A 27,103-nucleotide genomic window follows, 5' to 3' on the forward strand; every position below is an offset into this window, starting at 1 on the left:
ATTCGGGCCACCGCGCAGGTATTTGCTGCATAACTACCGATGGGTTAAGAAACTATTGATTATCAATGATTTTATTAGAAATATAGTGGCTCTATTTTATGCCATTTCGAGGTTGTTATGCCGGAGCTTGTGGTTCGTGATTCCATTCCCCGGCATCCCCGAAAGCTATCGTGAAGCGTACGGAGTGATTTGAAATCACGATGTAGAGGGGGGGGGGGGCAGCATTGAAACGTGAAGGAATAAGTGGAAGGGAATATTAGCTCCCTGGTAGTGCTCTGGCTTTTACCAAACAACAACACGGATAGAGTTCCTGAAACTTGAGCTAGCTAGGGACTATGAGACCTGGGAAACGTCAAAGAAAAGGAACAAGACAGGAAACAAATGTTATTCTAGCAGTTGTGAATGTTCTGGCATGCCAGTTAGGGCTCACAGTCTCTTGGACAAGATGATGTGTCTGTTGAGAAGCGCCGAAGTCCTAAGCTCCATATAGGGTAGCTCTCACTTGTAATACATGCGAGCGAGGGATCGATTGTAATTTACTACAATGGACAATGGCAGCCTATTTTCTTGTATGGTGGCTTGATGTCAAGGAGACCGTAGCACAGATGTGCGGTCAACCCATCCGCTGAGCAGCCAAGATCATCTTAAAGAAAGGTGTTCATCTCAGCGTCAACCTTCTCTAACTTATGCGAATGTGAACATCTGAATGACCTTGTAAATCAAACTCTGTGTCCTTTACGACTTGAAATTTTTCGATTTTTCGTATTCAACAGGCAGATAGTTGTTCCAGTGTATAGAGGTACAAAACCTGGCCTTCCCGTGGTGTTGTGTTTGCGTTTATCTCAAGCTTCCCGTCTTCCCCCCTGGCAAACCAGAAGTAATAACCATGAATCAACACCTGGTCCGACGAGAGACTCTATAAGTGGCGGCTTCTTCTCACAGCTACTTTCAGCTCAGTCGGGCTATTACCAGCACCCTTGGACTGTCCAACTAACTGCTCGGTGTTCTGATCCTCAGCATTACCAGGCCCAGCCCGATAGTAGCTGTTCCCATGATCAAACCGGCCGCCGGAGCAGTCGCAAACGGCCGTCGCCTTCTACACAAGCTCCCCGGTACACGAGGGAATCGCCGCAGCTGTTGTGGCAGACATATGTTGGCTTTTCTCTCGCTCTACGAATACACGATTCCTACACGCCAGCTCCTGTACCGCCAAAAGATGACCTTTATGACCACCTTTTAGTGTTTCATCGTTGCAACTACCTTGTCGCGCTGAGACTCAGCATCCTCGTCTACCACGTTCCTTTCCTTGCTGAAGCCGGCGGACAATGTGCAGAAAACCATGATAAACTTGCACATGGGCTACTTTGGCGGCATAGAAAAGTACCTGCGCGCCTTCTTGATTTCCGCGAGCTACGTGGCGCCGGCGGCGAACCAGGTTGGCCCCTTTTTCATCATGCTGGAGATTATGTTTCCGGTGGTCATGTAGTAAGTCTGCCTGCCCTTTATCAACCTAAATACTTGACTCTTGTGCGGGGTTCAAATATTGAAGCCGAAGACCAAGTATCGATATTTCGGCGTCTAGATTACTCTTTGGTGAAGATGTGAGAGCCAATTCTACCAGGGGCCGTCTCACACATACCGACACACAATTTTATTACGCACAGCAGATGAGATACAGAACGGAAAGCGTTGGAAAGACTTTTCATTCGGGTGAATGTGATGAATCAGCCAGATGCGTCCTGTAGTTCGAGGAGCTAGAACCAACTTTGCCAAAATGTACAAACTACACTCTCGCTTGGCGCTAATTATGACAGTCAAGGAGCCTCTGCGCTCAATCGCGTCTATGGGAATTTATATCTCCAGGCGTCAATGTTACACAGTAAAATGGCTTGATTTCTACCCCAATACTTACCCCTAGGGCTGTTGGACTGGTACAATATTGCCCAGTGGCCTCGCGTCTCCTCGGTAGAGTGTCACATAACTGCATCAGCCTCGGCCATATCCTTGGAAAAGGCATTTACGGCCAACTCGGTAGCTTAATCCAAGGACCATGCTTCCACTGGCTTGTTGGGAAGTTGCTCGCCCCCAGTTCCCCGACGATGGCAACGTGACCACGCTGAACGCCACTTGGGAGAAGCCCAGACTTCAAATGTTGAATTCATCCCATCCCATGAGTGTTTTACATTCGCCATCATCTCATTTCACTAAACACGTATCCCGGTAGCTCCAGTGTCACAGTCAACCGCAGCGTGGCTTACACCGAGTCAGACCAGTTGACGCCAGTGGCATACATGCTGCGTCAAACGATTGACTCGTTATAAAACTGCATCCAAAGAATTCAGATCCCATCATGCAACAAGGTATATTCACAATCGGCAGTTTTTCTTGCAACATTCCGACAGACGCATTGCCACGGCGAAGCTCCAAAAAGAAGCCTTTGCGATATCCATCCCGCTTGATACCAAGCCCACGTCATACATGAAGTTGCTGGCTTGCCATTACGGCCGGAGAGCCTCGAGGGTCAAGGCTTCTGCTCATTTATTCCTCCGTATGACTATTTGTATGTATAATTTATTAGCAGCTTGATTGCCGAATGGCCTCTTTGAACTGCTGCCTTTCTGCCATCTCACCTGCTTCGCGCAGCTGGTACGGTGTGGTATCTGACGCAAGTCAGCCTCAGCTGACCATCTGGTCCTCAGCTGCAGGGACAAGTGTTATTCTTTTCAGCTTTTGTCCAGTGTATTCAGCTACACACATGCACCATCAGCTTTCCGAAACCACTCCATTCAACAAATCCAAGTTTCTGCGTTGACACATTTTTCATGCTTCTCGGTCCAACAAGGGAAGCCTTTGAGAACATACAAGCACCCCTATGACTGTCTTTTACTCTTACTCGGAGAACACATTCGACCACCGGTTTTACATGACATCCTTGGACCGACATCCTTACTGCAAAATACCACGGGCGTCAGCTCCAAATGCTGTGCCATCTCTGCGACTGCCTCAGTATAACGCGCTTGAATCGCGGAGGCCATCACCACGTGCCTAATGCCTCAGCCCTCGACGACTCAGCGGCCAAGGGCTGCGAGTTTTGCTCGCTAATACGGACCGTGTTGAGTAGAGTACCCCCCGAGCCCTTGGGATCGGCTCGAAACACTGCCTTCACCCTGTCACTGGCAAGAGTTGGCCGTCGTGAGGGCCTGTGGCTCCACTGGAGCGGTGATATGAACGACGGCATCAAAGCTGTGCTGCGTACTGAACGTGATGGCGCACTGGAGGACCGCCATGGCCGCATGCACCTTTTCGTCGCACCAGGTATGATGGGATCAATGTGCGCCGCAACCCGCAAAAACATGGCACGTCGACTAACTTTGCGCTTTTGATCAAGACTCTCGGCTTGCGGGCACAATCGCAGGGCGGGAGGTCCATGCTCGTGCGGATTCCGAGGCCGTGTTTGGCCAGATAGCTTCGTGGATGAAGAATTGTATACACAACCACCCAAATCTTGCCGAGGACGCCAGGCTTTGTCAGGACATGTCCCAGAGTTACGACGAAATCGGGCGGCAGCAAGACACACAGCAGCAGTTGTTCCAAGTCAGGGATGCAGATGCACACCCAGTCGAAGAGCTCCCTCTACTACCCACCCGAGTCATCGATGTAGGGCCCTCGGATGGATCAAAGACTCCGTTTCTTCTCGAGACGGAACGAGAACTTCACGGACTCTACGTCACCTTGAGCCACTGCTGGGGCGCCTCAAGACCCCTCGTCACAGACGTCGGATCTTTGGCGGCCAGAAAAGCGCAGGTCCCCGAGTCCGAGCTGCCGGAAACCTTTAGAAATGCCGTGCTGATCACGCGCAGGCTGGGCGTACGATACCTATGGATCGACTCTCTCTGCATCTTGCAGGGCACGGATGCCCGAGCCCAAGCGGACTGGCAGCGCGAAGCAGCTCTGATGGACCAATACTACAACAAGTCGCTGTTAACAATCAGTGCCGCCGGCGCCGCAGGAAGCGAGTACGGCTGCTTTCTCCCACGCGGGAGGACAGCTGGACGCGTCAGGCTCAACTTGAAGCAGAGTTTTGCCGTCACGACAAAAGTCCCCAGAAGGTGCCTGCCCTGTCTCTCCCCTAGGATACAGAGAAACGTCATGGATGGCCCGTTCCCTGGCGGCAGCGACGTGTACGTGTCGGAGATGCCGCCCAACGTGCCCTTCATACACTCGGAAAGGGGAGACGGGCGCGCCTGGATCCTTCAGGAAACTGCGCTGTCCCCTCGGGTGCTCATTTACGGCCAGGATATGGTCGCATGGCTGTGCAACACGAGACACTGCACGGAGCGAGGCGACGACGTCCTCCACGACACGTCGAGCCACTATGTCATGGCGCCCCGGCTCCCTCACCACTTGCGACACGCGCCGAGCTACAGCAGCGAGGACGTCGGCTGGCGCATGGCTCTGCGATGGGTCACGATGGAGGCGTCGACGTGGTGGGCGAAGATGGTGCAGAACTACTCCAGGAGGCGCATGACGTACGAGGCCGACAAGCTCCCTGCCATTTCGGGCTGCGCGAGGGCCATCCAGGCCCTGAACAAGGACGACTACTATTCGGGGCTGTGGAAGCGAACACTGACAAACGACCTTCTGTGGCAATCCGTGGCGTCGAGGGCAGCAAGCAGGCCGGCGACGTACCGTGCTCCGTCTTGGAGCTGGGCGTCGATCGAGGGGGAGGTCAAGTGCTGCATCACGCCGAAATACCATGACATGAACGAGAAGCTCATTGAGCTCCTTTCGGTGGAAGCAGAATACGTCGGCCCAGATGTGTTTGGGCAGGTCCGGACCATGTCCCTCCTCGTCAATGGAAGCCCGGCACGGGTGAGGCTTGGACCAAGAGTCTCGGGCGACGCAGGCGAATCTTGTGCCGAGAATCCAATCCATCTGCTAGAGGCCATTGACGATGCCTGCGCCTGTTCAACCTGTGACCAAAAGAGAGCGTCGCTTAAGAGCCTGCAGAGAAATGTGATAGCTTCTGGCGCGGATGCGACGCGGCCTCGCATTCCCAACTTCAGCGCAGTAGGCGCAGCAGATGTCTACTTGTCGCAGGATCTGGTGACGATGCGTCACACCGGGCTCGAGGGGGGTCCTCTGGGCAATTCCGGCCCTCAGTATACCGAGACGACACTCAATATCAATGGCAATGGTCTCATGGATGGCCAAATACTGGAGCATGACGGGCTCGATGCTGCGGGGTCTGCCAGTTTCGATGTCGAGAGCGAGAGGGACATGGCGGCGGATGAATTGTGCTGCCTGCCCATCAATCGACAATTCGGACTGTTGCTGGTCAGAAACGGTCCCCTCGTGGTTCAGGGCGAAGCGGTGGAAAGCTATCGCCGGGTCGGGCTTGTGAAGTTGAATCTCGTGTGGCGGCCAGCTCACGAGTTGTCGCCTTTGGCTCTTGTATGAGGCGATGGATGCCTTGGCGTGTTTCTTGGCAGCTTTCAATCTTCACATGTGCACAGTTCACACGCCGTGCTGCGGGGCGGGCAAACTCATGCCCAGACACAAACACAAACCAGACATTGATCTCAAGGGGCATTGTCGAATTTATCGCTCTTTTCCCGCACCGTTCATCTCACCAAAGGCAGAGAAAGGATGTGGCGGACATTCAGACTTGCCACTGGTGCGTCGGTGCCAAAACGTGGTGGCTTTCCCCGACGTCATCAGCACGAAACGCGCGACTACTCGGGATAGGATCGCCATTCACATCTCTTGAGAACACAGAGTGTCAAGTGGCCATGGCTTCCCACGCTCCTGACTTGCGCAACAGCGGCAGCGTTGCCGCGCAATCGTAGCACCCGCACTCCCTTCCGCACTGATGCGCATTGGCCTGGCGAGGAGCGCATCCTGACGTTACGATCCAACCCTCGTCTTTGCATCGCAACAGTCGCGACACCATGGCCTCTGAGAAACAACCCGACGAGCAAGCGCCCTCACCAGACCCCCCGCGACCCCAAACCTCATCCGACCTCCACGCCGCATACCATCCCGGTGTCGACGCGCAGAACCTGTCGCCCCGACGCGCCGAACCTCGCAAGCGCTCAGCTCGCTCCGACACGGAAATCTACCGCGACTCCTTCCTGTCGCCTGTGCTCGTCCGCCGCCGCAGCTCGCGCACCAACACGTTCAAGACGGTCGATGATTGCGACGACTTTGACACGTACGGCGCCCTGCCGGGCTGGCAGCCTGGTTCCGAGCCGGGCTACGATCCTGAACTGCCTGATGGCGGCCACGCGTCCATGCCCGCGCTGAGCGCCGAGTGTGACATTACCGTTGTCGATTTCGCCCTGGAGCGCATGGCCAAGCAGCATTTCAACAACGAGTCCTTCATCGCGTTTTTGGACAAGCCAAAGGAAGCCTGGGCCAAGTGCCGCTGGATCAATGTCAATGGCTTGAGCTGGGACGTGATTCAGGCCGTGGGCACCAACAAGGGACTGCACAAGCTCGCGCTCGAGGATGTAATGAATCTGCGGAACAGAACAAAAGCCGACTGGTCAGTCTCTCCTTGCCACGGATGGAGCCATGGCACGATTGCTAATGTCGGTTGATGCCCCAGGTATCCCAGCCATGCCTTCATCGTCATGACGCTTCAGAAACTGGTCCACCTTGTTGAAGACGACGATGGCTCATCCACCTCGAGCAGCGCGCCGTCTCAAACCACCGCCAAGCGTTGGCTACACAGCCTCGGCCACAAGACAGCGAAGCAGGCGGAAAGAGACCCCGAGCACCACGCCCGCGATGCCCGCGGCGGACCAGTCCTGGCCGACGGCTCAACACTGCCAGAAACATGCATGATACGCTCGCTCCAGCGCTACCACGCGTCGGGAAACGAGGCCCGCACCGAATACATGGAGCAGCACTCCTCCCTGGCGGCCTACAACATGGCCGTCTCCGCCGAGCAGGTCTCCATCTTCCTCACCAACGACAACACGGTGATATCCTTCTTCGAGGTGTCGGCCGACGACGTGCAGCGGCCCATCGTCACCCGCCTCTCCACGCCGGGCACCAGCCTCCGCGAGTCCTGCGACGCCTCGCTCCTCGTCCAGGCCATCGTCGACGCCATCATCGACCTCGCCTTCCCCCTGACCGCCGTCTACACCGACCTCCTGGGCGACCTGGAGCTGGACGTGCTCACGGCGCCGAGCATCAAGCAGTGCCGCCGCCTGTACATTTGCATCAGCGAAATCAACAAGATGCTGCGCTTCCTCAACCCCATCGACAACCTCGTCAACGTCCTCCGCGACCACCGCACCCACCTGACCCAGGAGCTGGCCAGCCGGGAGCTGGAAAACCCCGCCAGCGGCGTCATCGTCACCCCCATGACGCACACGTACCTGGGCGACGTGCTGGACCACTGCATCCTCATCACGGAAGCAATGGGCCAGCTGAAGCAGAGCTCGGAGAACCTGATTAATCTCATCTTCAACACCATCTCGGCGAACCAGAGCGCGTCCATGCAGCAGCTGACCATGGTGACAATCATCTTCCTGCCCTTGACGTTTATCACGGGCTTCTTTGGGCAGAATTTCGAGGGGTTCCCGGAGCTGCACAACGGGATATGGTACTTGTAAGCCTTTTCTTTTCTTTTTTTGTTCCCCTGGTCTAGGCATGAGTACTGACATCGAGCTCAGTTGGGCGTGTGCTGTGCCGACGGCGCTGGCAACCATTGTCATTCTCATGCGGGACATGATATACGCCTGGTTTGTGCGGCTGGTGCAGCGCAAGCAGATCGTCTCGCTTCGCAAGAGGAAGAGGAGGTCGCGGAGGGTCTGACTCGTCTTGGGGAGAGACCATGGGGACTAGCAGGTAAAAAAGACATTTTTTTTCGAGGCAGTGCCTGGCCGCCTAATGAAGATGCAAAGTTTTTGGCACAGAGGAGTCACGGCAAGCTGATGATGTAGAGATAGAGTAATACGAGACTTGTTTGCAAAAAATATACATGGCCCGGGTCGGGTCCCCTGGCAGTCAAGGAGCGCCGTTTCTACAGTCCGCCACGATGCGCTCCCACTCGGCGCAGCGGGCGTCCTCCGTGCCCAGCGCCTTCATCAGCCGTGTGCGGTGGCTCGCGCCGTGGGCGTCGCCCTGGCGAGACGCGCAGTTCACGTCGTCAATCTCAGCTACGAGGCTCTTGAAGCGCTCGGGCGCCAGGATCGTGGCCCTCCCGAGCGCGAGGACCAAGTCTGTCCAGAGTGGCGACACGTCGAGCCCGCGGCGGGGATGCCACGGTGCGCAGCGGAACGACGCGACGGCGCAGCACGAGGCGCCGCTGTCCTCGGTGTCGTCGTCGTCGTCGTACACGTACAGCGCGAAGGCTAGGGGGCCGCGGTGCCGGTCGCGAAGCGCGCCCGAGAGGCGGGCGAGGTCGGGACACGCCCACAGCCTCTGCAGGCAGCTGCGGGCGGCGGCGTCCCCCAGCCCCGTCGGCAGGTGGGAGTTCATGATTCCCTCCAGCAGCGGGTCGAGAGGCTCGGCGGCGTCAACCGTCTGGGGGTGGCGGGAAATAGCCGCGAGGGATGCGGTCGTGACTGGCCGGGGGCAGGCGACGGCCGCGACGTCGCGGCCCAGGTGTCGCAGGGGAACGAGCAGGTCCCGTTCCGTGAGCCACACCAGCGTCGCGAGCTTCTTGGCCTGGACTGGTGTGAAGTTGCTGCCGGGCCGGAGCGAGACGCTGAGCCTGCAGGAGGCGTCGACGCGGATGAGGATGGCGCGGCGGAGGGTTTCGACGCACCGGAGCGCCGGGGACGGGTCGCCGGTGAGCTGGGTGTCGGGCATGAGCGGGCTCCGGAGCTTGACGCCGCTCCAGTCGTAGTTTGTCGGGCTGCCCGACGAGGCGGATGAGCCCCGGTGGCACGGTTGTAGTATCCAGGAATCGAAACGCGCAGACTGCCAGGACCTCTCTGTCAGGTGCGTTTCGTTGTGGCGGATGATGACGTTGGCGTGGTCTCTGGACAGGACAGCCTTGCATTGGTGCAGGACATCCATCGATGGGTCGTCTGCTTGGGACGGACAGGCCCATTTGTGAATCTGCGAGGCGGTGCCTTCTGTGTCGTTTCCAGCGGCTGCCGTGTTGTTGTATTTGTGGCCGTCTTTTTCTACAGCCACGAGAAACTCGACCTCGATGACCACACTGAGCACACTGGGATGGGTCGAAGCATAGGCCATGGTGACTGAGAGAGGACTACAAGGCTGTGGATTCTGGGTTTTGTCGAGTTTTTGCATGGGCTTGCCAGACCTGGATCACGCTGAGTTTCTATATAGTACGTGGTTGGACGGGGGCGTACACGGCAGTAAGGTGGCTTGGGATACATTTGAATCCCATGACAAAATGTGGTGTCGACAAGACCGAGTAGCCCAGAATCTATTCAATCTCATGCAACCACGCAAAGCATCCTTGCGCGGTGGCTGAATAAATGGCACCAAGTGAGCCTTCTCGGGTGAACCTTGGGACGAATGCCCATCGCTCAACACTGGCTTCTGCTGCCGAGCCCCTTTCTTCAGGTGTTGATGCCAACATATTATACCGACGGAGCTCTTATAGAATAAAATTAACAGCTCGATTCGATTATTCTCGTGGGAAAAGATGCAAATTTTGCCAGAAAAGCTTTCACATTAGCGTAATTTTGATCCCACGGAAAGGGGGGATGGCGCAGAAATGGGTATGCCCATCTCATAACATGGGCAAGAGAGGTGGCACAATCCCCGATCGTGCACAGCTGGCGACACAAGAGGCCAGCTCGCATGCGGTACGACAGCAAGAAACCGTGCTATTGGTACTCATATCCTGGACAAGGCTTTCGTGGTCGCATCTGCACATTGCATGGCGCCAGAGCCATGGTAAGAAAACGCATGGCAGCCAAGTTGGCTGAAATAATTGTGCAACCGAACCGGCCGCTGACACGAGAGCAGTCAGTGACGATGGTCTCGCCACGAAAGGCACAACTTTGAGATACGATGTTGAGGTGAGACAGAGCTGGTTTGTCGTGGCAAGGGACAGCCCGATCCGGCGCCCAGCGAAAGGGTTTTGCAATCGGCTAGCTTGATGAGGATTTCAGACACATAGGGCTAGATGAAATTGAGAAGAAGAGGCATGGGCGCATGAGTGAAAAGAAATTAGAGTGGAAGTCGGAGAACCGTGCCTCGTGAATGCTTGCCGTGAGTGTTAAGGGTAGGTGGCGGACTGGAATTCAATTTCAATGCTGCTCATTGGCTCTGGTTGGCAGGCGCGGTTAGCTTCAAATGCCGGTTCGATATTCGAAGTCGACCCCACATGCAAGCTTCTGCCTGTTCACGCACTCTGCACCGGAGCATTGAAATTGATAACTACATGGCCAAGCAGGTTGACCTTGTCCAATGCGAGAGATACTGCGCAGTGTTCGCCATGATACCAAAATTCCTGGGACCGACATAGCCCGCCGCTTGAAATTGTCATTTTCCTTTGTGACTGATTGCTAGAAATTTGCGCACCCACAATGAGCGGCTTCAACAGGGCCAAGTCGCCAGATGCCGATGCCGAGCGTGAGGAGGAAATGCAGTATGGCGCAGTCGGCTTGACGAAAGAAGAGCTCGAGAAAAAGTAATTATTGAAACCTCCGCCTTTGAACGGCGCCCCCGTTTTCGTCATTGATGCCCTCCCTGACAATCTGGCAGGTACCCAAACAGGCCGCACAATCACTCCAAAACCCTGCTCTTTTCCGAGCTGTTCCTCCAGCTCTTTAACCCGCTCAATGAGAACAAGAAGCAGCCCGCGGCTGGTCCGGCTCGCAAGAAGGGCCCTCACGGCGCAACTACGCTCTCGCCGCAAGAGCAGAGACGCCACATCATCGAGAGATTCATCAACAGGTGGCGCAAAGAAGTCGGCAACGACTTCTATCCCGCGCTGCGGCTGATTCTGCCCGACAAGGACCGCGACCGTGGTGTCTACGGGCTCAAGGAGAACGCCATCGGCAAGCTACTGGTCAAGCTCATCAAGATTGACAAAAACTCTGAAGATGGCTACAATCTCTTGCACTGGAAGCTGCCCGGCCAGACAATGGCGGCTCGACTGGCTGGCGACTTTGCCGGCCGATGCTACGAGGCCATTTCCAAGAGACCGATGCGGATCGAGGTGGGCGACATGACCATTGCCGAGGTAAATGAGCAGCTGGACAAGTTGGCCGCATCGGCTGGAGAGGCGGAAAACCTGAGGGTATTTGAGACGTTTTACAACCGCATGAACGCCGAGGAGATGCTGTGGCTCATCCGCATCATCCTCAAGCAAATGAAGGTCGGTGCCACAGAGAAGACTTTCCTCTACCTGTGGCACCCGGACGGCGAGACGCTATTCAGCGTGTCGTCGAGCCTGAGGCGCGTGTGTTGGGAGCTGTACGACCCGGACGTCAGGCTGGAGCAGGAAGAAGCCGGCATATCGCTGATGCAGTGCTTCCAGCCGCAACTGGCCCAATTCCAGATGCCCGCCTCTTTCCAAAAGATGACGGAGCTGCTGCGGCCGACAGAGGATGACGCCGAGTTTTGGATCGAGGAGAAGCTGGATGGGGAGCGAATGCAGATGCACATGGTGGGTGATGCCTCCCACCCCGGAGGCAAACGCTTTTGTTTCTGGTCACGCAAGGCAAAAGACTACACATACCTATACGGCGACGGCGTGCTGGACGAAAACTCCAGCTTGACGCGCCATTTGAAAGACGCCTTTGCCCCCGGTGTTCGGAATCTCATACTGGATGGGGAGATGATCACATGGGACATGGCGGTCGACAAGATCGTCCCCTTTGGCACCCTGAAAACCGCCGCCATTGCAGAGCAGCAGAACAAGTCCGGCTCCGACGCATCAGGTCACCGGCCCCTGTATCGCGTCTTTGACATATTATACCTCAACGACAAGCCTCTCACGCAGTACACCCTTCGCGACCGGCACCGCGCCCTCGAAAAGGCAATCAAGCCCGTTCACCGGCGCCTCGAAATCCACGCGTACAAGAGCGCCACGACGGCCGACGCCATCGAGCCCATGCTCCGAGAAGTCGTGGCCAACGCCTCCGAAGGCCTGGTGCTGAAGAACCCACGCTCCATGTACAGACTCAACAGCCGCAACGACGACTGGCTCAAGGTGAAGCCCGAGTACATGTCCGAGTTTGGCGAATCGCTCGACTGCCTCGTGATAGGCGGGTACTACGGCTCCGGCAAGCGAGGCGGCACGCTGTCCAGTTTCCTGTGCGGGCTCCGCGTGTCCCAGAACCACATACAGGCCGGCGACAACCCCGAAAAATGCTACAGCTTCTTCAAGGTGGGCGGCGGGTTCCGCGGCGAGGACTACGCCGAGATACGGCACCGCACCGAGGGAAAATGGGTCGAGTGGGACAGGAGGAACCCGCCGACCGAGTACGTCGAGCTCGGCGGCGGGGAGGGCAGGCAGCTCGAGCGGCCGGACGTGTGGATCCGGCCGCGGGACTCGGTCGTGCTCTCCGCAAAGGCGGCCAGCGTCGGCCCGTCCGACAGCTTCGCCATGGGGTACACGCTGCGGTTCCCCCGGTTCCGCCGGCTGCGCCTCGACCGCGCGTGGGACTCGGCACTGTCGGTGGACGAGTTCGAGGAGCTCAAGCGCCAGGTGGACCGGGAGGCCAAGGAGAAGGCCATGACGGTGGAGGACAGGAAACGCAGACACCCCAAGCGCGCCAAGAGGAGCGTCGTGATTGCGGGCGAGGACGCGACGGCCGTGGCGTCCCGGGGCGCGGCGTCGCACGTGTTTGACGGTCTCGAGTTTTGCGTGCTCTCCGAGTCGCTCAGGCCGTGGAGGAAGACAAAGGCGCAGCTGGAGGCCGTCATCAAGGAAAACGGCGGCGCCGTCTCGCAGCGGGCCGTCGCGGGCACGCGCATGGTTCTCGTCGCGGACAAGAATGTCGTCAAGGTGGCGAGCTTGATCAAGGGCGGCAACGCCAATATTATACGCCCCAAGTGGATCAGGGACTGCGTCGAGCAGGGTGGCGATTTTCTGCTGCCCTACGAGGAGGGCCACCTGTTTCACGCGACCGAGGCGCTGGGCGCTGTTGCGGCCAAGAACACGGACATGTACGGAGATAGCTATGCGCGCGACGTCTCGGTGGACGGGCTGAGGGGGATAGTGGGCGCCATGCCCAAGGTGGAGGAGGCCTTTGACGGGGACCGTTTTCTGGTCGAGCTGGAAGAGAGGGGCAAGGGCATCGCGGAGCTGAGGGGGTTCATGATGAGGCGGTGCGTGGTGCATTTTCGAGCCGCGGACGGCGTGGACGGGCCGACGGGGAAGCTGGTCCATTATGTCATGTACACGGGCGGCAAGGTGGTGGACAGCCTGCGCGAGGGCGTCACGCACGTGGTGGTCGTGGGCGACGACGCCATGCAAGTCGGGGAGGCGGCGGACACGGCCAGGAGACAAGTGAGCCCCTGGGCCAAGGTGCCGCGTGTTTTGGGACATGGGTGGGTTCTAGACTGCTGGAAGGAGAGGACATTGCTAGACGAGGAGAAGTATGTGATTTCATAGCTGGGACTCGTGCTCCCAAGGTACTCGAGGTATATATATATATATACATGATGGGGGCTCCAGCTCTGCGTTGTCTGCTGCGAGACGAGGAGATCGGCAACAAGGCCATGAGACAAGACGGGCAGTAACTGCGTGATTCATCTACGCCTGCTTAGCCGTCGTCAGGAACAGCCTGTCGCCAATGTCGCCCAGGCCAGGCTTCAGCATGCCGTCGGGCGTCAACTCGGCGTCCACGCCCGCGATCCACAGCTCCGTCCCCTCGGGCCACTCCTCGGCGGCCCTCTTGACGCCTTCCTCGGCGCCAATGATGGACATGACGAGGACCTTTTTGGCGCCCCATTCCCTCAGCGTCTGGATGGCGGCGGCGCACGTGCCGCCCGTGGCGATGACGGGATCGACCAGGACGGCGAGGCTGCTGGCGGTGCTGTTCTCGGCGGACGACTGCGGGCTATGGTGCGGCAGGTTGTTGTAGTACTCGACGGGGTCGAGGGTCGACGGCTCGCGGTACATGCCGAGGTGGTGTACGGGGACGGGGTCGGGCAGAATGGTCTGCACGGCTGCGATTTGCGCGTCAATGCCCTGTCATTCAACACACCTTGTAGGAGGGCTGGATTCTTCTTACCGTCCACCATGCCCAGGCCGGACCGGAGGATGGGCACGATGCAAATCGTCTGCGGGTGCGCCGCGGTCGCCGTATACTCGAAGCCGAGCGGAGTTGCGCCCTGGCCGTCGGCGTCAGTCGTGCTTCGAAACAGCTAGAGCGGACTTGGGGGGGGATCTTCACCTTGGGTCCGGGGCCGGTTACGAGGTTCTTGGCCAGGGCTTCACATGCCAGGATGAGCGAAATGTCATTCACGAGCGCTTTTACTTGTCTCGAGCCGGCTGTTTGGGAGCGCAGCTGGCTCAGTTTGGTGCGCAGGGACGGGTGCGTCGAGACGTGGACGTTGGGGAGGGACGACATGGCGAAGGAACGAGAGGCAAAACGGCCAACTGGCTGGTTGTTCACAACCAAGGACGTGGTGTGGATGCAGTTGCGGCGACGGGAGCCTTTGGAGCTTGAGATTACAGTCGAGGTGCTCAAGTACCTAGGTATCTAGGTAGCGAGCATCTGGGGGAAGGGGAAGCGGGCGAGGCCAAGGAGGGGCAAAGCGCATTGGATGTTGGGACATGGAGGTGTGAAGTTGAGGATTGAGGGCTGGTCACTTGGCATCGCGTCCCGTATCGGGGGCTGCGGATAAGGACCAGTTGACCAGTTGACATGTTGGGCGCCACTGCACGGTTGACGGTTGATACATAGTACTATCTCACTTGTCAGTTGACGTCTTGGCTTGACGGGATGCGGCAGATGCATCATGTTGGTGGAGGGTCGGTGAGGGGCACCTGGGCGATCTGTGGCGTCAATGTGGCGGGGGGCTCCGAAGGTCCCCAGATGTCCGCTGCGGTTAGGGATGGGGCATGAGTTGGATGATAGCGCGCTCGAAATTTGAGCTTGCCCGGCCTTTACCCGTAACGCTCCCCCAGACTCACGTTCCCCACAATACACCGTGTTCTGAGTTCTCCATCCAGATCTGGATGTCCTGTCACCGTTTTCTTCGCCCGTCACAACGCCCCCCGGACTTTGCATAACAGACGCCCCCTTTCCTCTGGTTTGGTGCCTGGTAATGACCGTATATGACTCACCGCTCCCCCCTAGGACGTGACGACGGCATATTGTTTACTACCGTCAGCCGAAGACTGGGCGCTGCAGAAGAACAAAAGGAGCATGTCAGGCTGAAGTTACACACGTCGGGGGTTTGACGGCCTGGGCGCTGGAACCCAACTCCTCCAGCTACCTGCCATGTAAGACGAGGGCATGGTTTGCATTTTGAGGTCCCCGTCCACCCATGCACACACAGTCAATACAATCCACCTGGGGTTTGCTAGGTCGTCGGGCTTTCCCGTGACTCCACCTCCAGACATCTGGACGCTGGACTGACATGCCAAGCTTAGTTAATGCTTGCAGCGATTGACTCGACGTGTACTTTACGTAGTCACATTTCGGCGGCAAGTGTTGCTGGGAGGCTCGCTTATTATCAGCGCAACAGCTTGCGCTACCAGACAGGTTCTGGCTACTTATGTGAGGCTGGTCGCCAGGTACCAGCACTTGAGACATGATGTCTGATGGAAAACTTTACCGTAAATACTTTGACCACCCGCTGGAGGATGATGGCCATTGCCCCTTCACATTGTTAGCAGCCAAAGTACCAGACATGCCGGCAATGTATGGGGAAGGAAGAAAACACGCGCTTCAGCGGCTGCGGTCGGAGATTGAAAGGCAGTTGGGAAACCACACTACCTATCCCAAGAAGCCAGAGATTCTTCACCCAGTGAATGAATGGATTGTGCCTTTTGAAAGAAACTTTCGTTTCACTGACCGCGAATCCGAGCTGGCCGAACTTGAGAGTAGGCTCTTCGCCAACAATCAATCTACAAGAATTGCAGTCTATGGACTCGGAGGTGTGGGGAAGACCCAGCTTGTGCTAGAGCTCCTGTATCGAATAAGGGACAAGGACAAGAGTTGCTCTGCCATTTGGATACAGGCTACAAGCATGGAGAGTCTGGACCAAGGATACCTTAGTGTGGCTCGACAGTTGGGAATCAAGGACTCTGGAGCCAAAGAAGTGGACATTAAAAAGCTTGTTCAAGACTCCCTGAATGACGACTCTGCAGGGCAGTGGATACTGGTTTTTGATAACGCCGACGATATTCACATGTGGATTGACAGGACTGGATCTGAAAGCCAGCAGACGAATTGCTTGCTTGATTACGTTCCGCGAAGCAAAGCTGGTCGAGTCATCTTCACGACGAGAGACAGGAAAGTTGGTGTCAAACTGGCGCAACAGAATGTGATGGAGGTGCCCAAAATGACCGAAAGTACCGCAATGCGCATGTTTCATGACTGTTTAATCGACAAAAAGCTCCTCGACACAACACCTGGGGATGCAAAAGCAATGCTTGCCTGGCTTACCCATCTCCCGCTTGCCATCGCCCAGGCAGCCGCGTATATCAACGAGAATGGGAGCACCTTGACAGAGTACTTGGCGTTGAGCACCCCGATACTCTATTAAGCATAGGCAACCTAGCACACACGTACAATAACCAGGGCCGATATCGAGAAGCTGAAGAGTTGCTGGTACAGGTGATGAATATTCGCATCAAAGTCCTGGGGAAAGACCATGCTCATACATTGAGCGGTATGAGTAATCTTGGGGTTAGTTACCACAACCAGGGCCGATGGGATGAGGCCGAAGCGATGCAGTCACAAGTCGTTGCCGCCCGCAAAGTCTTGTTGGGACCAGAGCATTTCTCAACCCTGACAAGCATGGCCCGCCTGTCATTGACGTATCATGGCCAAGGCAGACAGCCCGAGGCAGAGACGTTGGGTCTGCAGGTGATGGAGTTGCGCAAGAAGGTCCTCGGGCCAGAACACCATCATACCCTGACAAGTACGAGTAATCTTGCATCGATTTACTATGATGGCGGGCAGTTTGCCAAGGCGGAGGAACTGTTGTTACAGGTATTGGCGATGCGCATCAAAGTACTGGGCATGGAACACCATCACACGCTTACATGTATGGAGCAACTAGCAGCCATGTATAGAAAGCAAGGAAGACTGATGGAGTCTGAGGACCTGGAGTCACAAGTATCAGAGGCTCGAAACAAGGCCGTGCAGTAAAGGGCGTCAATGGCATGCTGTGTATTTTTGGGCACGTGCACAACACCTGCAGTTGACACATTTGATGGTTCAATGTTGGACTCTTGGCTCGTCGCCTGATACCTACCCAATGTTAGTTCCCAGTTCGAGTCCATCTCGACGTGCCCATTTTCAACCCCAACCGCCCGGACTGGGACAGCACATGGCGCGAGGACATCAATTTTGCTCCATATCGCGAGCAAGTCCTGTGGGAGCTCGACAAGCAAGTCGCGGCCGACCTTGTGGTGTACCTGCCCCCGGCTACGCTGGCTCCGATAAGTCTTTTAGAATTCGGTCTTTCCGCGCAGGTCCCGGGCAAGGGCATCGCCATAGCGCCCGAGGGATATTCCAAAAGGGCCAACGTGCAAATCGTTTGCCAAAAGTTTGGCATCGAGTTCCTCGATACGATGGACCGAGTACACGAGATGGTGATTGACAAGCTGCATTTGAATCAGTGACCATGTCGTTTTACTTGCCTTTTGTGATTTGGCGACATGGTTGTCGTGACATCAATGTCACATAGAGGTCCATGTCCGGAAACGAGGGAGAAGGAGTCAAGTGCGGGCGGATTTCATGAGATTTGGATGAATAGCCAACAGAGCCCATGGCATCGTTCATCGTTTGCGCGTGCATCGTGGGGAAATGCGCCACGAGTGACGCAAAATGACACTCTTGCAAGCCTTCCAGTCTGACGGCTAAACACACGCAGCGGCCTGGATTCCTCCCTGGCCAGGTGGACCACCAGCTCGCAGCTATTGATGCAAGACGGCTGGTCGTCCACCCATGCGCTGTAGGAAAAGGCTGCGGATGGAGCATGACAGGATATCAATTGATGGCGCCAGGAAGCCGGATTCCGTACTGCGAGAATACATCGACGGCTTCAGCTGTCGTCTGGCCCATTACAAGCGGCGCAGCAAGGTCTTCCGGCCCGGGCCCGGATGACTTGCTTTGCAATGGATCTTCTAGAAGATGGGTGTACCGGTCGGTCTGTCATCGGGATTCGGCAGCTCGTAGCTTGAGACAGAGGTGCCGGGATAATGCATGCTTGCACCAGGGGCTGTTTAGTGATAGGCTGTGAACATGCTGCAGGCGAGGAGTGCCGAGTACATACACCGACGTCGGCTCAGTATCATGCCGAATCACGATTACGGCCACCTCGAATTATGCCCATTCGTGAAAATAGCAACTTGACACGACAAAATAAAACCAGTTCGATCAATTGACAGTCATTGCCACGGCCACGGTGGGACCGCTCCAAGCCTCCACCATCGCCAACACGAAATTATCGCCTGCCAGTCCCAGCCAGGCCGGTATATCCGTTGTGGGTCCTGCTAACCGTCACATCACCCATCCTTCCCGTCGTCAACCACGTCGGACTGTCAATCCAAGACTATAAGATGCTCCAACCCTCTTCGTTGAGCCGCCTCGTACGGTGCCAACGAAGCTCGGCTCCCTGAGGCATCATGGCGGGTGACACGCACAAGCTGCGCGACGACGAGTTGACACCAACCACCGCCATCGCCAACTCGCCCGACGCGCCCAACACGGCCTCACATGGTCCAACAACAACCATGGACAACAACGCCTCTGCCTCAGCAACCGCAGAAAAGAGGGTTAGCCGCTCCAAGTCTCGACGCCGAAGAGCCTCTGCTGTAGAAGAGGAGAATTACTCCATCCCCGACGCCTATCTCAACCTCGACGAACTCGCGGCTCCTTGCCCTGTTGAAAACGTCACCGACGGCCCCGTCTACCGTCATTCGAGCTTAGAAGTCGCACGTAGCCACGAGAGAGAGTGGCGTACAAGACGATCGCAGCAACTGCCCGAGGGACCGCTCGAAGCGGAAGAAGAAGCTCGCAAGGGAAATGTATCCCAACTTCTCACCCAGCTATACACCCTATCATACCTGGTCTTCTTCTCATTGATGGGCACGCTCGCGCGACTGGGCCTGTCGGCTCTTACTCATTACGTCGATACTCCCGTGATATTTACCACAATTTGGGCCAACTTCGGGGGCAGCCTCATCATAGGTTTCCTCGCTGAAGATCGAATGCTGTTTCGCCATGAATGGGGCACACCGACATACGACCAGACCCTCGCGCGTGCAAAGGGGCGGAGTGACGAGGAGAGCGCGTCTACGGCGGGATCGGCGTCTGGGATTGATCTCGCGGCCGCAAAGAAAGAACACCTTGCCACCAAAAAGACGATACCTCTGTACATTGGGTTGGCGACTGGTTTTTGCGGAAGCTTTACCAGCTTTTCAACCTTTATCCGCGATGTTTTCCTGGCCATGTCGAATGACATTGTCGCGCCGGGATTCGGGACCGAGGCTCAAAGCCGAAACGGGGGCTACTCCTTCATGGCCATGTTGGCAGTCATCATTACCACCGTGGGACTGTCGCTGGCAGCGCTAGTCTTTGGTGCACACCTTGCCATCGCAACGGAGCGCATCATCCCTTCGATACCCTTCCCGATTACGCGGAGAGTCCTGGATCCGCTGTTTGTCCTGCTGGGGTGGGGATGCTGGCTGGGTGCCGTGCTCATGTCCATCTTCCCCCCGCATGATCAGTGGCGTGGGAAAGCCACATTTGCCCTGGTCTTCGCGCCTCTTGGGTGCCTGGCGAGATTCTACCTCGCCATCTACTTGAATGGTAAAATCGCCGCGTTTCCTCTGGGGACGTTTGCCGCCAACGTCATTGGCACGGCTGTACTGGGCATGGCATGGGATATTGCCCACGTTCAGAGCGGCGGCATCATTGGGTGTCAGGTTCTGCAGGGCGTCGAGGATGGATTCTGCGGCTGCTTGACGACGGTGTCGACGTGGGTCGCGGAGCTGAACAGTTTGAGGAGGAGAAACGCCTACGTATATGGCGCGACGAGCATCGTCGTCTCGTTCGCCGTCATGGTGCTGATTATGGGAGGGTTGAGGTGGACCGACGGCTGGTCTGTCTTGATGTGCTAGCCTGCCATGTACAATTATTCGTTAGAGCGTCAAAAGCCCGTGTGCTGGATGATGAATGAACCCTTGATGGAAAATCTTGTCCAGGATGCTCGAGTGACCATTTGAACTGTGGAGCAGGTCCGGTGCAACTGGACGCCATGTACTTGAAGGCAAGGCTGTAGTCACGTCGTCATTCCAATTTAGCTGGCAACTGCCTCCCAGATGGCACTCATGCCATGCACGTGCCTTTGACGCGCTCATATTGACAAGGCCGTTGCCGTGCAGTCAGTTATTGACGTTCCATCTTGCCAAGCACAATTCACCCTCTTTGTCCACCTTGCTTTATCATCCTCGGATCCAACGATAACGAATATTCATTCTCATCAGTTCGTACCAGACCTTCCATAGCGTTTACCCCGCTCACTTGGGAGCTTTTCTTTCCAGATATATATCGTCTTGCCTTTGATACAATGTCACCGTGACCTCACCGAGCTTGCAAATGGAAACGCATCCCATCACACGGCCAATATGTGCCGCAAAGGATGAGGCCGGTAATCCATGCAGCGCTACACCTGTTATGCCTTGCCTAGACTGCCAACTGGTCGCTGTACGTACGACGAGAGGCATTGAAGATGACTCTGAGCTAAAAATCTTTAGTATTGTGGCAATGCCTGCCGCGCTCGACATTGGCCCAAGCACAAATTCGCCTGCGAGACGACGCATGACCACGCAGCCAAAGGAAAAGGAAATGATGTGGATAGCTATTTTACTTTTTGGTCAAACTACGCCGCAACAGACTTACTGAACCTTGAGAAAAATGAAGGGCGGTTTTTCGATGGAAATTTGTCCATGTTTATACAAGGACGTACGTTGGTTGAATTCATGACCCCCGAGATTCGCATTATAACATTGGCTTAGAGTCTACGTTTCGACACTTCATATACACGCTTCTCAACATACCAAAGACAGCCAAACCGGTCCTTCGACTAGCGCTGAACCCTACCACTCCGGCACATGTTTGTCGGGACTTCTTCGCTATTCATTTGCTTTTTGATCGGCAGCACGATCCTTATTTGAATGCCGAAGCCTTGATTCACCTCTGGTATTCAGCGAAGCTGCCACTTGCTCTCTGGCGCCATATAGAGGTTGTTATGAAGAGGTATTACTATGATTTTGACGAGTGCTTTGAAAATGCCAAAAGAGACCAGCAGAGTGTATGCGATGATGGCGTTGGATATGACGTAACATATCAAATGTCATGGGGCGGCGGTCAGGTCAAGTATGTTGGAAACTTGTTTGAGCACCAATGGCGCCTGATAAGCAAAGTTCTAAAACCAACCGAACAAATGTCTACTGACCAGGCAGCCATCGTTCGAGTTCTGGATGCTGAAAAGAGTTGTGAGCCTCTCAAAGTAGCGGCTTCCCGAATGACGCCTTCCAGGACTGCCGGCTTGATGAAATGGAGGACAGATGGCTTGTTGCTGCCATTTGGACACCCGACAGATGGATTCGACATGCCGAACCCGCAAGTTCCTCTCCTGGTGCTGCGCTTCACCTGGCTTGGTTACACTAACCTTTGATTTTGATGTAGCATATTCTTCCAAGGCGACGGTTGCTACCCACACGGAGCAACCGCAGAGCCCATCGCAGAGTGGCCTATGGAGTTTCTCGACTTCCAAGCCGGCCCACTTCAAAATGATGTATACGGCAAATTGTTTTACTACTTGCGCGACACACTGGTCCGATTTCAAGAAGAAAGCAAACGACTGTCCATAATGGTTGGCCTCACTTCGGTAGGTATGCCCATGTCCCTTCATCGAGCTCCTGAGCCAGTCATGTATGATCGTATTCACGTGAGTTTGTTCCAAAACCGCGCACCAAGCAAATTGGCTGACGTAACAAGATGGGAGATTTATGGGATTTCAACCCTGCGTGCAATTTGACAATTGCGGCCGGGAACCTGCGACACCAAGACCAGAATCCGTTTGCCACAATGCTGGCCATGTGTCGACTCTCGGTCACTAATTCAGACGCAGGACTGCAAGAGGAGATTTGTGGAGAGGGATACCAAACCTTTGAGCCATCGTCTACCATTCTTGACGATTATGCCCCCCCAATCAAAATAGAACAAGGCTGTGAAACAGAGACCGTCATCCGACGGCGAATCGGTCTTTTGATGTGGCGCAACTGGGACAAGTTTTCGGAGCGGTAAGATGTCACATCACTCGAGTACTACGGCCGTCTGCTGCGTGTGGCTAACCAGCAGTGTATGACACAGGTTTATGCACGATGCGAAGCTTTTTGCATTCCATCTCTCAACCGACAGTGAAACCGACAAGGAGACGAGCGTTTTCAAAACGGGATTCCTTGGCATGGAATACAAGGACAAGAACACGATAACCCGAAGGTGGCCTAACCGTCTGGTACACAGCAAAAGCGACGAGCCTAGCCTTCGGGACTTTGAGCGGCATGTCGGTTGGTTTGACACGATGCCGCAGAGATGGCTAGAGTGGAAACGCGTTGCCGACGCCGACGACAATGAGTGGGAGATGGCGAGAGAGTGTGTTTTGGAAAGTTCATGGCGCGAAATGGCTGAGATACAAGCGAAAATAATTGAAGAAGAAGCAAAGTCAGTGGATGAACAAGAAGACTTGGAGCAGCGAATCAGAGAACTACTGGCGGAGGATGCTGCTGATCGGGAGAAGTCTGAAAAGTCGGCGGCGGCGAAAACGAAGGCAAAGGCATCAAAGCGGAAGAAGGGTAAGAAGAAGTGACTTGAATCAGTAGAGTTTGAATTGTTGGGTAGACTTTTTGAGCAGTTCTTGCGTCTTGGTAGCAGCGTATATTGACGTTTCCGTGTTCGTATTTGAGCGCATCAGTCGTTTGTGCAGCTGATGAGACTGAGATTTGGGCCTCGTATCTGGCCCAGTAGGAAAGCCGTTCACTTGAATGGTGTTTATAGACTCAATCCAGCCTCGCTCCAGTTGTCGGGTCTGGCTAGCACACGAAGCTCTCCAGGGGCGTAAGGCTGATATCCATGGCCGTGACGTCCCTTGCGGAGGGCAGGAAAAAGAGACGGCACGACGGGCGCGAACTCTAGGAATGACGACCCTGGTCAGCCGTGGCTGATGAGTAGCGGAATGGCATAGGGATCCCGCGACGTTTTGTGGATGAAGTGAAACTGGAGTCGTTCGACTTCTGCCGTGTAGTGTTGCAACCTAGAGGACAGATGGATGGCTAGCCAACGGCGAAGGGGAAAGTGTACATGGCGTATTGGCTTCCTTATTCATGTCTCTTTGCCCCTCGTCCCGGTTGATTGGTCCCTGAGCGACTTGAGGATATATTCTGGTCGATTGCTATTGTCGACCTGAGGCCGGGGGACGCGGGACTCGAGGGCAGACGAGTTCCTCTCGACGTGCGAATTGCCTCGAGAGAGGACTGGAGAGATGATTACCCTGCCTGCCTGGGGAAATGAATTGCTGAGAGAACTCCTGAGACACTACCGCATCAAGACGATGCGCCTGCGGTGGCTGGCGACTTATATGGTGGATTTTGGCAAAGCTAATAGATGGGCGGGACTTGCGCTTTGTTGTTGAAGTCCGACAGCCTAGAGGCTGCCGTGTTGACTGACTTGCTTTGACTTGATGGCGGCTGGGCACAAGGAATTGTTTCTGCATGATTGCGAACCAAACCGTGTCTCCTGGTTCTTTGGGCTGAAGGGCCCTACGGTGCTTCAAGTAGCATTAGTAGACTTTCTGCGGCACTGGGAAGTTGTGCACAGGGAAACAGTCGGTCACTCTACTGGCGACATTGGTATGGGCCTTTGGTTCTCTCTGAAAGGCCGTCTCAAACTTGCCTCCATATCCTTGGAATCATACTCGGCTTTTTTGGCATAAAGCATCGATACTCCACAAAGGCCAACCGGCTTCATGTCTATCCTCGGACGAACATTTTTGGAGCGCTGGAAGATTTGAAGAATACCTTCGAGCCGCGGTAGAACAATTATCCTTGCGTATCTGAGAATCTCTGGATCGAGCATCACCAAATCACGGGCACCACTCTGTATCCGGATGAGGGAATGCTCGTCATGGCTTTGGAAGGGGCGTCCTAGCTGTCAGACAAGTCGCGGACGCTTTATGGACCTCGCTTTCGAGACGTCAGCTTCCAACGTGGACTAGTTGTGCCGTTGGATGAAGAAGGTGCCGTGAAAACCAGACTCAGCTTGCTTCCTGATAAACACGTACCTGGGCAGTATGTGTTTACAATTTTCTCTACCACCACGACATCAACATCTTGAACACAATGCTGCCATAGCACAGTTCTTCCCGAGTACATGTGTGAGCTCCAAAGTGAAGGAGAGGATTTCCAGCATTCGAGAAATCGTCTCCGCTGCCGATTATCTTCTCTGGGTCACTAGAGGATACATCTTGAAGGCCTTCGCTGCTGGGGCAGAGTTCGCCCCTTCACAAGGACTGTTGGGAGTTCTCCGCAACGAGTATGCCCTCACTACCAGCTCCTATACCTCACCTGGACTGGTCGTCCACGTTCGAATTTACCAGCCCTAAAGATGCGTAGCAGATACTTAATGTGTGGGTAGTATCGCGTGAGAAATATGCAGAAATGGAGTTCGCTGAACCTGGGGGGGGGAATCCATGTTCCTCGTGCTGTGAACGAACCTGGAGTTAATGACAAACTCCAACCAGCATCTGGGGCACCGAGGCTCGTGAGGAAAAGCCTCGGCAATATCTATTCTTCCTCAAAGATTACTATTTCACCGGAAGGAGATAGATGTCTCGCTTCTGAGTATGGCTCTAGCCAATATGTAAAGGACGCCAAAGAGACTGGAGCTCAGGTTGAGTACGTTGCCCTGGACAAACTCGAGGCATCAACCTGCATCACGTCCTCCCAAGGCTGGTAGAGAAGCTGCTGGGACCATGTCCCGATGTAGCTCCGAGGTCGACCCCTTCCATGTTGGCCTGCCGGTCGTTGTCCTTGAAACCGAAGCCAGCAAGACGGTTGTTCGAGTTTGTGAGAGACGTGTAGCGGTCAACCCCTCTAGCTTGTCATCACAGGACGCCGTGACAATGCCAATGGCCTTCGTCACCGCGCAGTACTGCCTCCCCGATGTCTCTTCTGTTCGCTGGGGCTCTACGGTTCTCGTGAACTCGGCAGGCAGTGCTTTGGGATAGGTTGCCATTCAAATTGCTCAGTTGGCTGGTACAAAAGTCTTTGTTCTGGTCTCCTCGAAATAGGAGAAGGAGATTCTCATGGATAGATACGGTGGCCATCATCTATTATCTTTGACTCTGCCCTCAGGAAGTTTGTTGCCGGTATTAGCAAAGCCACAAATGGCAAAAGAGTCGATTCTTTCTTCAATCCTGAATCCAATAACGCTACTACTCCTTCAGCTGGTTTGATCGGGGATTTTGGCTATTCCCTCCACCTCCTCAGTTGCCCGTGTCGACAAAGAATGCAAGCATTTATTCGAATTGACATGCGTCGCCTGTGGAAGACAAACCAGACACCATGGAGATACTTCTCAAGAAGTATGAACCATGTCACCGCCTGCTCCCACACTTTCTCTACATTCCAATGCTACGTATGTCCTCGCAGGAACTCTGGGCCGGGTCTCGACATTGCCAACATGATGGCTGATCACGGAGCGAAGCACCTTGTATTTCTGTCACGGTCTGGTGGAAGAAAGAATGATGAGGAATTGCAAAAAATCAGGAACAGGGGCGTGCACGCTGACGCTTACAAGTGTGATGTCAGAGAAGCTCATAGCGTCGCCAGTGTTTTCCACCAGTTGAAACCGCAAGGGTTTCTTATCAAAGGCGCGGTTTAGTGTGCCATGGTCCTAGAGGAATGATGGCCGTAACGTCGGAAATAAGTCCTGGGCTATCAGAATCAGGATACCATCTTTGAAAACATGACGTACGGCGAGTGGCGTCGGGCCCTTGTACCGAAAACGCGTGGTTCTCGCAACCTCCTCGCTCAGCTGTGGCCGGGTGACGAGCCTTTCTTCATTCTACCTTCTTCGATTACGGGCATTATTGGAAACACTGCTCAGTCAAATTATGCGGCGGGCAAGACATTTGAAGATGCACTGTCTCAACACGCACACCATCATCTCGGCATTCGCGCCACTGGCATCGACGTGGGTTAGTATCTGACTCGTCGCACTTCACCTCGGCCGGAAAGTTTGGTGATTTGGAAAACTACCTCCATAGATATCAGCACGGCTGGAACGTCCTGCAGACCATCCTTGAAGAGCTTCGACTTGCTCCGATGGCGGTAATGCGTGGAACGGCGGCCAATGGCCAACCCGTTCCTGCCCAGTTCGTCCTCGGCCTTGGAAACAAGGTGGTGTACAAGTCTGGCAGCACGGGATTTGAGCTTGACGCGATGGAAAGCTTGGCCTACGCGTGCGTGGCGAGGTTGACCGAGGCGACGGGAGCACCAAAGAAGAAAGTGTTGACGACACGCTCAAGAAAGCAACGTCTTTTGCGGAGGCGGCTGCCACTTTGGAGTTGAGCTTGAGGAAACAAATTGCCATTTCTATCGGCGTTCATTCTGACCAGGTGGATGTTCAACGACCTCTGCCTGAGTTTGGCGGCAAGTATTGGTTTGTTATGATGAGTTGCTAACCCCGTACTGGCTGGATGTAGTTACTCCTTGACGGCCGTCAAGATTCGCAACAGGACTCTCAAGGAGATGAGGAGCGAAATTTCGGTGTTTGAGCTGTTGAGCTCTACGCCAATGGCAGATTTGGCAGTCAAGATTGCATCACGAAGTGAGCTTCCCTCAGATGCGAGACTTGAGACAATGGTCTCAGTGCATTTTATGTTTCAAGTGATTGTTGAGAAATAG

The 27,103-nt window shown here is 55.2% G+C and overlaps 11 protein-coding genes across 11 annotated transcripts; 9 read left to right on the plus strand and 2 right to left on the minus strand.

Annotated features, from left to right (window-relative positions):
* Positions 1 to 1,339: 1,339 nt before the first annotated feature.
* Positions 1,340 to 5,460, plus strand: G6M90_00g055450 (uncharacterized protein; the record flags this gene model as incomplete). The annotated part of the gene is made up of 3 exons (XM_014688654.2): positions 1,340 to 1,485; positions 3,119 to 3,315; positions 3,389 to 5,460. The coding sequence occupies 3 exons, from the start codon at positions 1,340 to 1,342 to the stop codon at positions 5,458 to 5,460; spliced, it is 2,415 nt and encodes an 804-aa protein (XP_014544140.2).
* Positions 5,461 to 5,951: 491 nt separating this feature from the next.
* Positions 5,952 to 7,827, plus strand: corA (Cobalt/magnesium transport protein CorA; the record flags this gene model as incomplete). The annotated part of the gene is made up of 3 exons (XM_014688655.1): positions 5,952 to 6,547; positions 6,611 to 7,621; positions 7,686 to 7,827. 3 exons carry the CDS (start codon positions 5,952 to 5,954, stop codon positions 7,825 to 7,827), a joined length of 1,749 nt encoding a protein of 582 aa, XP_014544141.1.
* A 192-nt stretch (positions 7,828 to 8,019) lies between these two features.
* Positions 8,020 to 9,216, minus strand: G6M90_00g055470 (uncharacterized protein; the record flags this gene model as incomplete). Its single annotated transcript, XM_014688656.1, has 1 exon — positions 8,020 to 9,216. The coding sequence occupies one exon, from the start codon at positions 9,214 to 9,216 to the stop codon at positions 8,020 to 8,022; it is 1,197 nt and encodes a 398-aa protein (XP_014544142.1).
* Positions 9,217 to 10,523: 1,307 nt separating this feature from the next.
* Positions 10,524 to 13,561, plus strand: mus-53 (DNA ligase 4; the record flags this gene model as incomplete). The annotated part of the gene is made up of 2 exons (XM_014688657.1): positions 10,524 to 10,627; positions 10,702 to 13,561. 2 exons carry the CDS (start codon positions 10,524 to 10,526, stop codon positions 13,559 to 13,561), a joined length of 2,964 nt encoding a protein of 987 aa, XP_014544143.1.
* Positions 13,562 to 13,702: 141 nt separating this feature from the next.
* Positions 13,703 to 14,522, minus strand: G6M90_00g055490 (uncharacterized protein; the record flags this gene model as incomplete). Its single annotated transcript, XM_014688658.1, has 3 exons — positions 13,703 to 14,118; positions 14,184 to 14,283; positions 14,346 to 14,522. The coding sequence occupies 3 exons, from the start codon at positions 14,520 to 14,522 to the stop codon at positions 13,703 to 13,705; spliced, it is 693 nt and encodes a 230-aa protein (XP_014544144.1).
* A 1,192-nt stretch (positions 14,523 to 15,714) lies between these two features.
* On the plus strand, positions 15,715 to 16,668 carry G6M90_00g055500 (uncharacterized protein; the record flags this gene model as incomplete). Its single annotated transcript, XM_014688659.1, has 1 exon — positions 15,715 to 16,668. The coding sequence occupies one exon, from the start codon at positions 15,715 to 15,717 to the stop codon at positions 16,666 to 16,668; it is 954 nt and encodes a 317-aa protein (XP_014544145.1).
* A 254-nt stretch (positions 16,669 to 16,922) lies between these two features.
* Positions 16,923 to 17,752, plus strand: nphp3_0 (Nephrocystin-3; the record flags this gene model as incomplete). The annotated part of the gene is made up of 2 exons (XM_014688660.1): positions 16,923 to 17,267; positions 17,393 to 17,752. The coding sequence occupies 2 exons, from the start codon at positions 16,923 to 16,925 to the stop codon at positions 17,750 to 17,752; spliced, it is 705 nt and encodes a 234-aa protein (XP_014544146.1).
* Positions 17,753 to 18,757: 1,005 nt separating this feature from the next.
* Positions 18,758 to 20,254, plus strand: fex-1 (Fluoride export protein 1; the record flags this gene model as incomplete). The annotated part of the gene is made up of 1 exon (XM_014688661.1): positions 18,758 to 20,254. One exon carries the CDS (start codon positions 18,758 to 18,760, stop codon positions 20,252 to 20,254), a length of 1,497 nt encoding a protein of 498 aa, XP_014544147.1.
* An 828-nt stretch (positions 20,255 to 21,082) lies between these two features.
* G6M90_00g055530 (uncharacterized protein) lies at positions 21,083 to 23,007 on the plus strand (the record flags this gene model as incomplete). Its single annotated transcript, XM_066130604.1, has 5 exons — positions 21,083 to 21,098; positions 21,152 to 21,758; positions 21,825 to 22,086; positions 22,137 to 22,441; positions 22,512 to 23,007. The coding sequence occupies 5 exons, from the start codon at positions 21,083 to 21,085 to the stop codon at positions 23,005 to 23,007; spliced, it is 1,686 nt and encodes a 561-aa protein (XP_065986755.1).
* Positions 23,008 to 24,486: 1,479 nt separating this feature from the next.
* Positions 24,487 to 25,422, plus strand: alnA_0 (Highly reducing polyketide synthase alnA; the record flags this gene model as incomplete). Its single annotated transcript, XM_014688663.2, has 3 exons — positions 24,487 to 24,777; positions 24,831 to 25,090; positions 25,152 to 25,422. 3 exons carry the CDS (start codon positions 24,487 to 24,489, stop codon positions 25,420 to 25,422), a joined length of 822 nt encoding a protein of 273 aa, XP_014544149.2.
* A 740-nt stretch (positions 25,423 to 26,162) lies between these two features.
* Positions 26,163 to 27,103, plus strand: alnA_1 (Highly reducing polyketide synthase alnA; the record flags this gene model as incomplete). The annotated part of the gene is made up of 4 exons (XM_066130605.1): positions 26,163 to 26,390; positions 26,435 to 26,658; positions 26,691 to 26,858; positions 26,902 to 27,103. The coding sequence occupies 4 exons, from the start codon at positions 26,163 to 26,165 to the stop codon at positions 27,101 to 27,103; spliced, it is 822 nt and encodes a 273-aa protein (XP_065986783.1).

Source organism: Metarhizium brunneum, chromosome 3, assembly GCF_013426205.1.
Source record: "Metarhizium brunneum chromosome 3, complete sequence".
Lineage (NCBI taxonomy): Eukaryota > Fungi > Ascomycota > Sordariomycetes > Hypocreales > Clavicipitaceae > Metarhizium > Metarhizium brunneum.